Here is a 13,209-nt window from a genome sequence, read left to right as displayed (position 1 = left end):
GTGAAAGTGTTGTGGTCAGATGAGACCAAAATGGAGCTCTTTGGCACCAACTCAACTCGCCGTGTTTGGAGGAGGAGGAATGCTGCCTATCACCCCAAGAACACCATCCCCACCGTCAAACATGGAGGTGGAAACATTATGCTTTGGGGGTGTTTTTCTGCTAAGGGGACAGGACAACTTCACCGTATCAAAGGGACGATGGACTGGGCCATGTACCGTCAAATCTTGGGTGAGAACCTCCTTCCCTCAGCCAGGGCATTGAAAATGGGTCGTGGATGGGCATTCCAGCGTGACAATGACCCAAAACACACGGCCAAGGCAACAAGAAGAAGCACATTAAGGTCCTGGAGTAGCCTAGCCAGTCTCCAGACCTTAATCCCATAGAAAATCTGTGGAGGGAGCTGAAGGTTCGAGTTGCCAAACGTCAGCCTCGAAACCTTAATGACTTGGAGAAGATCTGCCAAGAGGAGTGGGACAAAATCCTTCCTGAGATGTGTGCAAACCTGGTAGCCAACTACAAGAAACGTCTGACCTCAGTACTTGGTGGCAAAACCCTTGTTGGCAATCACAAAGTCATGTTTTGCAGAGGGGTCAAATACTTATTTCCCTCATTAAAATGCAAATCAATTTATAACATTTTTGACATGCGTTTTTCTGGATTTTTTGGTTGTTATTCTGTCTCTCACTGTTCAAATAAACCTACCATTAAAATTATAGACCATTTATTTTTCAGTGGGCAAACGTACAAAATCAGCAGGGGATCAAATACTTTTTTCCCTCACTGTATGCAATGGTTTGTATTTTGCCACTTACAAATAGCATAACTCAATATGAAATAATGCTGATTATCAAACAAAATATTACTGGCAAAAAACAGCAGGAAAAAAACACGTCATGTAAAAATTCATGAATACTATCACATCTGGAGATGAGAATCATGTTTTTTGTAAAGGAAAAAACACAATTTGCCAGACACGTCAACAGATATTTCTTAAATACTTTATACAAAATTCATAAATTGGAATGTACACATTTTAATGATCAATACCAAATGTTTTCCAGTAGTACTTTGACTGATATACTATACGTGCTAACTATTGTAGTGATTTAATAATAGTGCAAAAGTTCACAAGTAAAAAAAAAAAACCAATGTATTAAAAACAGAATGAAATTATAAAAAGTGAACACTTGGGGACAGCTTGGCACAAGGAACATGTATGTTAGAGTGGCAGCGCCTTCCTTAAAGGTAGACATTTTCCCCTAAATCAACAGCCCAAAAGATGTAGGACTTCACATTGGTACAGGAGATACTGTATATAAAGCCCAGATATAACTTACATTTATTTTAATGTAAATGTAATGTAATGTAGATATAACTTCTGCAGTGTGTAATTTTGCAGTGGTTTCCTATTAAAAAAACTGACTATAATTGTACGGACAATGGCAGTGTTACTTGACAAATTCAAAAGTATTTTCAGTACGAGTGTGATTTTTTTCTCCCCTCATTTCAATGAGGAAGTTGACTGGCATGCATCACACTTTACTGAACAGCTCCACCATCATTCCATGTTTCCAAAAGAGGGATACACACATTTTCAATGTAAAATGTTAAAAAGACTAGAGAATAACTACATCTCAACAAATATTAAACAAATATAAATCCTTCAAAATTATTAAATACAGTTGATTTTGGGCAAATACGGGGTAAAACAGGTATTATATAGACAGCTTCTATTATCATCACAGTAGCAAGGCCACTCAGAGATACAAGGAAACATAGCTGGAAAATAATTGTTTTTTCCTCAACGGAGACAAAAACTGTTTAAACTCCTCTGGTCCCAAACTATCCTCTAGGTCCAGTTAGTATCTGTAGAGTACTGCAGCACAAAGACATTCAAAACAACCACTGCAAACAATACTCAAATGCTATCTAGTAGCCCTCTTTGTTTGCAATAGTAGACCCCATTCGTCATCTGGAATAAATACATGAAAAAAAAAGATAAATAAAATGTCTGTCATTGAGGGTTGGCAACAGCCAAATGTTTGTAAAACATGTTTTAAATGTCTTCACCAGGGTTATTTCCTAGTGATTACAACGTTTAAGACAGGGCCCTCCATATGCCACTGCACTTTGATGTACTGTAATAAGCGATTAAAAGTGCTCACATCTACACCTATCCTTAATGGAAGTTTCTCTCTCTACTGAAGGCAGCCCTTGGGTTGAGGATGTTGATGTCAATTAATCTCCACCCAGCACAGCTAGAAGAGGACTGGCCACCCCTCATAGCCTGGTTCCTCTTGGTTTCTTCCTAGGTTCTGGCCTTTCTAGGGAGTTTTTCCAAGCCACCGTGCTCCTACACCTGCATGCTTGCTGTTTGGGGTTTTAGGCCGGGTTTCTGTACAGCACTTTGTGACATATGCTGATATAAGAAGGGCTTTATAAATCAATTTGATTGAATTTAGACTCAAAAGCATTATAGAAAATACTCATTCAAAGTCAACACTGTACACTTACGGGATTAATGGGTCAGGAATAAGAGCCCAATTCCTGGCAGGGCACACATAACTTACAATCCCTTTGCATTGGAGTGCTGTTGGCATTACAGTACCTCAAGTCAGAAAATAGGTGGATGACTCAAATGTAAAATCACTTCAGAAACACCACAAGGCACCACTTTCAATACAAAAAAACCCCACTTCCCTTTTCTACAGCAGAAACCAGTGGATTTGTACACTATATTTAGGAGCAGGGTACTTGACATGTGGTAGAAGTCAAAAGGATAGAAACCAGGTGACTCTACCTTGACCGATGCACCAACATTAACAAGACATCCCGTGTTTGGACCCTTAAAGTAGCATCGATGAGACTTTAACATGGATCCTGAAGAGCACGAAAGTGAGATTGAGGAAGATTAATAAACCGTTTTGTACTATAGGTTACAGTCTAAACTTCACACATTCACAGCTTCCAAAGTGTAAGGCATCAAATGTACGGCCAGTTGGTGGGGGGGGGGGGGGGGGGGGGTATTGCACATGACAAACATTTGTGGGATGAGGGGGAGACCCTGTACTGAAGTACATACAGGCTGGCAGGGAGGTGACTGGCATATAATGCCCATGGCATGTCCATAGCGCAAGACTGGCAGACCCACAGGAAGTACAGTATCGTGTGAGTAATAACCACTGAGTGAAAGAGAAACTGTGTGTGTGAATGATATAGTGAGTGAGTGAGAGATTCATAAGGGGAGTGTGATAAATAGTGACCGTATGTTGGTGAACCAGTATCCATCAAACAGCCAGTAGCAGCCAGGAAACATTAATTAGTCCAAAGTAGTAGTCGAGCGGCTTTCCTTCTGTGACATGAAGGTTCTCCCATCCCTCTCCACTTGTCTTTACTAGAGGCCCTTCACACTCCTCCCCTCCTTTAGGGAGAACTCATCTGCCCTCCTCCGCAGAACGCATCTCAGACTTGAGCTTGACGAACTCCTTGGCCACCTCGTCGTTTGAACGCTGGGAGAGGATGCGCATGGCGGTGAGGCCTGTCTCATCCATGGTGACACTCTGGCCCAGAGGGCACCAGCACGCCACGCTGCCTTTCTCTGCCACGTCCCTCAGCTGCATCACAGCCATGCCCAGCACCCGGTCAGCACGACCAAAGCAGTAGTCCTTCACACACATCTGAAGCTCGTAGCACTCAAAGCCATCCTCGTTGCCCAGGACACTGAGGAGACATTGAGGGGAGGGAGAGTTTTATTTTTTATGATGAGCATTGGCTATTTCAAGGGGCTACTATTGGTTATTGTAGGTAACAGGCTACTGTACTATTGCTTAGCTCTGCACTCACAAGTGGAAGGTCTCGTTGAACTTGGGCGCCCAGCTGTTGTTCTTGGACTTGGTTTGGAACTTGCGCTTCTTGTCACTGAGGTGGGGTCCGATCATGGTGATCTCCACGAAGGGCCGGAACATCCCAGACGTCTGCCACTTCAGATCATTGGCTCCCACCACTGATACACAACGAGGAAGGAGATCGTTAGTTTGTTGGGACAGGGAGAGACAGCGATAATGGCTCATTATAGTTATTTTCCCTTAAACCTTTACAAATCCCTATAGGAACCTTTGACAGTGACTTTGTGCTCCCCAGTCCCAGGATGGGTGAATAGGTCAATCTGTATGGATATCTCTCCAACTGGCTTGTCCACTCCTGAGCCTAGTGTACACACAGATAGAAACACAAGACATGATCTTCCAGTGGTGGTCAGTGGTTATAGATACCAGGAGTAGTAGCCGTTAGGGAGGAGGAGGAGAGGGCATGTGTAGTGTCATACAACCAGGAGGATGAGGAGCAGTCAGGGTTGATGTTTGGGGAAAACTCACCCACAGCGGCAGGGGCAGATGGGAAGGGGTTTATGTACAGTCACAGAGTAAAGAGGGAGGGGTTGTTGGCACAACCTACCCCTGGAGGGTTGTATTTTTTCATTGGGAGTTAACCTAATACCCTTCCCATTGTGCACTGGTGAGGAGGCAGCAGAGGAGATAAGAGAGAAGACAAACAGCAAAAAACACATAAAATGGCAGCAGAGTCATGTTAGACTTCAACTCACAGAACAGTCACACAGCCAGATAAAGTTAGTTAATAGGTAAGTAATAGAGACACACAATATTTAGCTGCTAGATCAACTTCAAGCCCATTACTAGAATATAACAGTACTCAAGACCCCTGGTGACCCCTGGTGGCCCCTGGTGGCAAAGCAGGGGAGAAGCAAAAGTTATTTTAGGACTGTTATGTACAGTATTTATTTAGAAACATTGGAACGCAGACTGATGCTATTGTGTGCGTGCGCCTTACCTTGTGCGTGTTGTGTTGTGACAAAGGTCTTGATGAGTGTGTCTGTGGTCTGTGTGTAGAGGGACAGAGCGTGGCGTAGTGAGGTCAACTCAGAACTCTTCTCCAGGAACGCCTTCTTCAGACCGTTTCCTCCAGCATGGAAGTATTGCTGCAGAAGAGAGAGGGAGAGAGAAAGGGAAAAGAGGGGAAAAGAGAGGGAGACGGAAGGTTTGTTTTCCTACTATGCAATGAATGAGGACAGTAATTAAATGCACAGCAACCAAGTCACCTTCAGCAACTACTGTAACTTTATCACAGGTGTATGTGTCACTATGAACTTAAACATAACACAAACCTTGATTGTGTCCAGTGCTATATCGATGACAGCACACTGTTTAGGGGTCAGGCTTTTGGCCTCTCCTGCCATATGATCCTTGAGCTTGGAGAGCTGTCCCAGTTCCTTGGCTGCAGACAGGATCTGAGAACCCTGACCCACACCAAAAAATATATATATTTTTTAATGTATTTGTAGAATTTTTTTTTAGGATACATGTGAAATAGGTAGAAAAGGCCAAATAAAAAAATATATATATTTAATGCAATTGAAATACATTCCAACATATATCAAGGAATGCATTTCAAATGTCTATCATCACAATGAGTGCAGGAAACATTATAAACAACTGCTCTTTCCATGACAGACTGACCAGGTGAACCCAGGTGAAAGCTACAATCCCTAAAAGAGTACCACAGTACGAGTCATAATACCCATAAAACCTAGCGGTCAAACAGGGAAATGATTCCAATAAGTTTTCCACCATTCATTTTTCCCATAGGTGATTTTAGAAACACTTAAAATAAGGGATGTGTTTCGTGTAGGCTTACCCTGGTGTGACGTTTTGATAACCGTGTAAATCTCTAGGACAGTGGTTCCCAAACTTTTTATAGTCCCGTACCCCTTCAAACATTCAACCTCCAGCTGCGTACGTTAGGACATCTACTTTGTGCATGACAAGTAATTTTTCCAACAATTGTTTACAGACAGATTATTTCACTGTATCACAATTCCAGTTGGTCAGAAGTTTACATACACGAAGTTGAAAATGATGTCATGGCTTTAGAAGCTTCTGATAGGCTAATTGACATCATTTGAGTCAATTGGAGGTGTACCTGTGGATGTATTTCAAGGTCTACATTCAAACATAGTGCCTCTTTGCTTGACGACATTTTTTTACATTTACATTTTAGTCATTTAGCAGACGCTCTTATCCAGAGCGACTTACAGTAGTGAATGCATACATTTCATTTGTTACTTTTTTTTCTTCTCCCTACTGGCCCCCTGTGGGAATCGAACCCACAACCCTGGCGTTGCAAACAACATGCTCTACCAACTGAGCCACAGGGAAGACATGGGAAAATCAAAAGAAATCAGCCAAGACCTCATGAAAAAAATTGGAGACCTCCACAAGTCTGGTTCATCCTTGGGAGCAATTTCCAAACGCCTGAAGGTACCACATTCATCTGTACAAACAATAGTACGCAACTATACACCATGGGACCACACAGCCGTCATACCGCTCAGGAAGGAGATGCGTTCTGTCTCCTAGAGATGAACGTACTTTGGTGCGAAAAGTGCAAATCAATCCCGGAACAACAGCAAATGACCTTGAAGATGCTGGAGGAAACAGGTACAAAAGTATCTATATCCACAGTAAAACGAGTCCTATATCGTCATAACCTGAAAGGCCGCACAGCAAGGAAGAAGCCACTGCTCCAAAACCGCCATAAACAAGCCAGACTACAGTTTGCAACTGCACATGGGGACAAATATTGTACTTTTTGATGAAAAGTTCTCTGGTCTGATGAAACAAAAATAGAACTGTTTGGCCATATTGACCATCGTTATTTTTGGAAGAAAAAGGGGGAGGCTTGCAAGCTGAAGAACACCATCCCAACCGTGAAGCACGGGGGTGACAGCATCATGTTGTGGGGGTTCTTTGCTGCAGGAGGGACTGGTGCACTTCACAAACTAGATGGCAACATGAGGATGGAAAATGATGTGGATATATTGAAGCAACATCTCAAGACATCAATCAGAAAGTTAAAGCTTGGTCGTAAATGGGTCTTCCAAATGGACAATGACCCCAAGCATACTTCCAAAGTTGTGGCAAAATGGCTTAAGGACAACAAAGTCAAGGTGTTGGAGTGGCCATCACAAAGCCCTGACCTCAATCCTATTGAAGTTTTGTGGGCATAACTGAAAAAGCGTGTGCGAGCAAGGAGGCCTACAAACCTGACTCAGTTACCCCAGCTCTGTCAGGAGGAATGGGCAAAAATTCACCCAACTTATTGTGGGAAGCTTGTGGAAGGCTACCCAAAACATTTGACCCAAGTTAAACAATTTAAAGGCAATGCTACCAAATACTAATTGAGTGTATGCAAACTTCTGACCCACTGGGAATGTGAGGAAAGAAATAAAAGCTGAAATAAATCACTCTACTATTATTCTGACATTTCACCTTCTTAAAATAAAGTGGTGATCCTACCTGACCTAAGAAAGATTTTTATTCTTGGCAGTGAGACGAGGCTACTCAGGCGAGAAAAAAACCTCACCCAAAAGTATAGCCCAGTTGGAAAATAGAAATTGACTATTTGAACATGTGAAGAACCCCAGTTCGGGAATATCTGCTCTAGGACAAGGTGACTTTTGTCAACATATTCGCCTGTATTTAGCCCCCCAAAAATGAAATACTAATTAGCTGCTAATGTGGCTATCATAAATAACTACAAATGCCATGATGATCTGGACGAGACTGGCAAAGGAAAGAATCTCTGGAATAATTATCTAATGTTAGCTAAATGTAGTAATTCATAAATTACAAAATTACAAAATACATTTAAATGACCAATTCTGTGAACTGTCTTGTGCAAGTTTAAAATTGACAATACCTGTTAGCAAAGGTGTCAGCCAGAGAGGACATGCAGAAGCTTGCAGGGATTTGTAGTTTTGCATGACGTCTACTTTGATGCTAATTAAATCAAATCAAAGTTTATTTGTCACGTGCGCCGAATACGACAGGTGTAGACCTTACAGTGAAATGCTTACTTACAGGCTCTAACAAACAGTGGAATAAAAAAATAAACAAAGGTATTAGGTGAACAACAGGTAAGTAAAGAAATAAAATCAACAGTAAAAAGACTGAAAAAAATAACAGTAGTGAGGCTATATACAGTAGCGATGCTATAAAAGTAGCGAGGCTATATACAGGCACCGGTTCGTCGGGCTGATTGAGGTAGTATGTACATGTAGATATGGTTAAAGTGACTATGCATATATGATGAACAGAGTAGCAGCAGTAGTGTAAAAGAGGGGTTGGCGGGTGGTGGGACACAATACAGATAGCCCGGTTAGCCAATGTGCGGAGGCACTGGTTGGTCAGGGTAATTGAGGTAGTATGTACATGAATGTATAGTTAAAGTGACTATGCATATATGATAAACAGAGTAGCAGCAGCATAAAAGAGGGGTTGGGGGGGGGGGGGGGGGGTACACAATGCAAATAGTCCTGGTAGCCATTTGATTACATGTTCAGGAGTCTTATGGCTTGGGGGTATAAATGAATTAAGAATTTTTGAATCTGAGAGTGAATAGAGACGAATATATTGATAAAAGTCACCTTGTCCGAGAGAGACTTATATGGTTATCAAAATGTCATGCCAAGGTAAGTCTACTTGAAACACAGCCCTTACTTTAAGTGTTTCAGAAATATCAATGGGAAAAATGAAACAAAATGATATCACTGCCAGTTTTGGCTTTGTGGCCAGAAAAAGTATCTCCATTTGACCAATACATAAAGTGTAATATAAGATGAATTCGGAAGAACTTTGGCCACCCTGTAGACTAGATGTCATACCCAAGCATTTCTAGAATATTGTCAGGGATTACATTAATTTGAGCAAAGACGCAAATGTACGTACAGTAGCAGTCAAAAGTTTGGACACACCTACCCTTTCCAGGGTTTTTCTTAATTTTTACTATTTTATAAATTGTGGAATAATAGCATAGACATCAAAACTATGAAATAACACATATGGAATCATATTTTATATGTGAGATTCTTCAAAGTAGCCACCTTTTGCCTTAATGACAGCTTTGCACACTCTCAACCAGCATCATGAGGTAGTCACCTGGAATGCATTTCAATTAACATGTGTGCCTTTTTAAAAGTTAATTTGTGGAATTTCTTTCCTTCTTAATGTATTTGAGCCAATCAGTTGTGTTGTGACAAGGTAGGGGTGGTATACAGAAGATAGCCCTATTTGGTAAAAGACCAAGTACATATTACAGCTCAAATAAGCAAAGAGAAATGACAGTCCATCACTACTTTAAGACATGAAGGTCAATCAATCCACAAAATGTCAAGAACTTTGAAAGTTTCTTCAAGTGCAGTCGCAAAAACCATCAAGTGCTATGATGAAACTAGCTCTCATGAGGACCGTCACAGGAAAGGAAGACCCAGCGTTAACTCTGCTGCAGAGGATAAGTTCATTAGAGTTACCAGCCTCAGATATTGCAGCCCAAATAAATGCTTCACAGAGTTCAAGTAACAGACATCAACATCATCTGTTCAGAGGAGACTGCGTGAATCAGGTCTTCATGGTCAATTTGCTGCAAAGAAACCACTACAACTACTAAAGGACACCAATAAGAAGAAGAGACTTGCTTGGGCCAAGAAACACAAGCAATGGACATTAAACCAGTGGAAATCTGTCCTTTGGTCTGATGAGTCCAAATTTGATATTTTTGGTTCCAACCGCCGTGTCTTTGTGAGACGCAGAGTAGGTGAATGGATGATCTCCGCATGTGTGATTCCCACCGTGAAGCATGAAGGAGGAGGTGTGGGGGTGCTTTTCTGGTGACATGGTCTGTGATTTATTTAGAATTCAAGGCACACTTAACCAGCATGGCTACCACAACGATATGCCATCCCATCTTGTTTGTGCTTAGTGGGAGTATCATTTGTTTTTTAACGAGACAATGACCCAACTCACCTCCAGGCTGTGTAAGGGCTATTTGACCAAGAAGGAGAGTGATGGAGTGCTACATCAGATGACCTGGCCTCCACAATCACCCGACCTCAACCCAACTGAGATGGTTTGGAATGAATTGGAACGCAGATTGAAGGAAAAGAAGCCTACAAGTGCTCAGCATGTGGGAACTGCTTCAAGACTGTTGGAAAAGCATTCCAGGTGAAGCTGGTTGAGAGAATGCCAAGAGTGTGCAAAGCTGTCATAGTTTTGAAGTATTCACTAAAAATAAAGAAAAACCCTTGAATGAGTAGGTGTGTCCAAACGTCTGACTGGTACTGCACATGCATCTCTGGAGTACATTTTAAGGCATTACATGCATTTTAGCAAAGATGCAAATGTATCTACATGTATTTGAAATACATTTTACATGGAGGTTAAATATTTTGAAATGTATATATTTTTTCCAAATGGGGAGGAAAAGAACATGCATAGCATTAGGAGAGAGTGTTTGGATTAGAGAGCCATGAGAAAAAGGCCCAGTTTTTAAGGTGAATGTTGAAGGTGTTAGGTCTTACAAAGGTGCCATTTCCTTGCGGAAGGACAATGGTCTTCTCCAGGCTGCTCATCACAATCCTCCACAGCTCCTTCAGAACCCGCTTCAGAACCGTCTTCTCACACGCCGTGGCAAACAGCGTCAACCTGCATACATACACACACTCAATGAGACACCACACATCAACAAATACACAATCATGCAACATGGCACAACATACTGACAATAATACCTTTGACTTCATCGAGAAGGCCCTAAAATGTACGCCACCAAATCAGTGACCATAGCAAAGGAGGAGAGAATCAAGGGATCCACTCACTTTGAATCCAGGAAGTCCATGAGCGGCCGCAGCATGTTGTCGGAGTCGGCCTCCACCATGTTGCGGCTGTTGGCGTTGACTGGGCCCTTGATCTGATACAGCAGAGAGGCCATCTGTCTCATACAGTCATCAATATGGACCTGGAAACTACAGGAGAGAAAGGAGCCACAGAGGTTATGGGTCAGAGACAGAAATGGACTCCATATACTACAGAGGCTGTGTGCATGAGACTACAGTATAAACATTAGGAATGAGTGAGTTGTAGAGTATGGGGAGAGTGTACATGTGTGAATCTTGGGACTGCGTTGTGTGTGTGGGTGTGTGTACCTGTTTCCAAATGTGATACTCAGCTCATCCAGCACATTGTTCAGCTTGACCTGAAGCTCGTTCAGGAGTTCACTAGCGTCTGGGTCCAGCTGCAGATGGATAGACAGGCAGAAAGAGAAAGGCAGACACACAGATACAGATAGACTTTAAGGCAGACAGACGCAGAGAAGACAGTCTGATAAGTATGAGTACAGCACATGTTTTACTTTACCATGTAACATGAGAACACACACTGTAAAGTGTGCACATTGCAAGCCAAAGTAGAGCACACGATAATCCATCAGCAATGGAGAAGAAGTGTTGCTTTTCGCCAGTGAATTAACAAGCATGGCAAGAAAAGGCATCAAACATTTTCATAGAAAGTGAAAATAGGACATGTTTGACTGAAGTAGTGAGATTCCCTAGAACTGCAATGCACAACATGTCACTGCTACTTCTTTTCTAGTTAATTACAGTCACTGTTTTATTAGAGAGACACTCCTGCAGAATAATCCACCTTTTTGCATGTAATAATCACCACCTTCAAAGAAATATGATTAAAGAAAATGAAGGCTTATTATGACAGCAGATTCCTGATATTGACTCAGAAGTATACACTATTAGAGGAGCCACCAGGGGTCATATGTCCCAGATCTACAACCACAGCATCAGTCTGACAGAAACCATCTCACAGAGGCCTAAAGCAACCCCAGCCAGACAGATGACAACATGATGTGGCCCATTAAGCTAATACTCCAATAAACCAGCTGATACATGGATGGCCAGGGACTAGACTACATGTCTAGGGTGTAGACCAGGGTACAGTATAGGACAGCTGTGGGGGAGACTACTTAATGAGTTCTGCACCAGTGGATACAAGGAAGGCTTACATGGGGCTATAGGGAGAGACTGAGTATGTTTTTCATGAGCATCCTGTACGTGTGTATACTGCTGAGTAAGTGACTGTTAGTGACTGTGATGCACGAGTGTGTTAGTGTGGATCGCCACTCACTGAGGATGTCACATCCTCACTACACTCACCTTTTCCTCCTCTTTCTTTTCAGGCTATCAGAGAGTGGAAGGAAAAGATACAGCAACATGTATTGCCATCTCTTATGATGAGATAGTATTGAGTAAAAACCACCCACACTGCTAGCAATATATGGCAAATGCCTGAAGAGCAAATAAATATTTTGACCAATGAATCAGTATCATTTTTGTGAGCAGTATAGCTACCCCTCCACTACACAACGCAGGGAGAAAGCCACACTATAACCCACATTTTCCTCTTGTGGTGCATCGATCTTTAAGAGGAAGAAAAATGAAGGAAAAAAAGCCTGTCAAATGTGTCTGTGGTGCTGCAATAACTATGGATAGCAACAAACCTACATGTAACTGCCAAAATAAAGTAAACGCCAACAAAGTGTCTTAATAGGGCGTTGGGCCACCACGAGCCAGAACAGCTTTAATGTGCCTTGGCTTAGATTCTACAAGTATATTGGAAGGAAGCGACACCATTCTTTCGTGAGAAATTCCATGATTTGGTGTTTTGTTGATGGTGGTTGAAAACACGGTCTCAGGAGGCTCTACAGAAACTCCCATAAGTGTTCAATTGGGTTGAGATCTGGTGACTGAGACAGCCATGGCATATGGTTTACATGGTTCTTCAGTGACCACTTGCACCCTGTGGATGGCGGCATTGTAATCCTGGAAGAGACCACTCCCATCAGGATAGAAATTACTCATCATAGGTTGAAGATGATCACTCAGAATGGTGTATACCTTGCCGTATAAGAGGTTGAGTGGACCTAAACCATGCCAGGAAATGCACCCCACACCATAACAGAGGTGCTAAAACCCTCTTTTACACACGTGTTTCCTTTATTTTGGCAGTTACCTATATGTCCTAACATGTAGAGATGATCGAGCACTACAGAAATCTCTCTACCTGTAATGCAAACTAACTTAACCAAAAAACACATTTATAAAAAGGGTCAAGTAAAGGAGAAGCGGTAAAGTAAACCTTTGCATACATACTGTGAAAGTACATACTGTATGTATGGAACATTTGTAATGAACCCACCTTCTCTTTGTCAGTCTATTGAAAACAAAATTTAAAAAAAAAAAAGTAAATTGATTGCACTGTAGCAGGAGAGGAGAAGAAAGCAGGAGAAAG

At 42.0% G+C, this 13,209-nt stretch overlaps 1 protein-coding gene across 4 annotated transcripts in view; it reads right to left on the bottom strand.

Annotated features, from left to right (window-relative positions):
* Nucleotides 1-979: 979 nt before the first annotated feature.
* The window catches only part of LOC106563215 (protein unc-13 homolog B), a 126,003-nt gene continuing 113,773 nt past the window's right edge, over nucleotides 980-13,209 (bottom strand). For all 4 annotated transcript variants that reach the window (XM_045690006.2, XM_082958197.1, XM_082958196.1 and 1 more), the window contains 8 exons: nucleotides 11,055-11,143; nucleotides 10,728-10,874; nucleotides 10,431-10,554; nucleotides 5,181-5,312; nucleotides 4,847-4,994; nucleotides 4,115-4,207; nucleotides 3,845-4,004; nucleotides 980-3,721 (listed from right to left, as the gene is read on the bottom strand). In XM_045690006.2, coding sequence (XP_045545962.1) covers nucleotides 3,436-3,721; nucleotides 3,845-4,004; nucleotides 4,115-4,207; nucleotides 4,847-4,994; nucleotides 5,181-5,312; nucleotides 10,431-10,554; nucleotides 10,728-10,874; nucleotides 11,055-11,143 — 1,179 coding nt within the window. In that variant the 3' untranslated portion in view covers nucleotides 980-3,435. The remainder of the gene's footprint in view (nucleotides 3,722-3,844; nucleotides 4,005-4,114; nucleotides 4,208-4,846; nucleotides 4,995-5,180; nucleotides 5,313-10,430; nucleotides 10,555-10,727; nucleotides 10,875-11,054; nucleotides 11,144-13,209) is intronic.

The sequence above is a fragment of the Salmo salar genome, chromosome 11 (assembly GCF_965601325.2).
Source record: "Salmo salar chromosome 11, fSalSal1, whole genome shotgun sequence".
Taxonomy (NCBI): Eukaryota; Metazoa; Chordata; class Actinopteri; order Salmoniformes; family Salmonidae; genus Salmo; species Salmo salar.
Note: the sequence above shows the minus strand (reverse complement) of the source record. Positions and strands in the feature narration are given on the sequence as shown.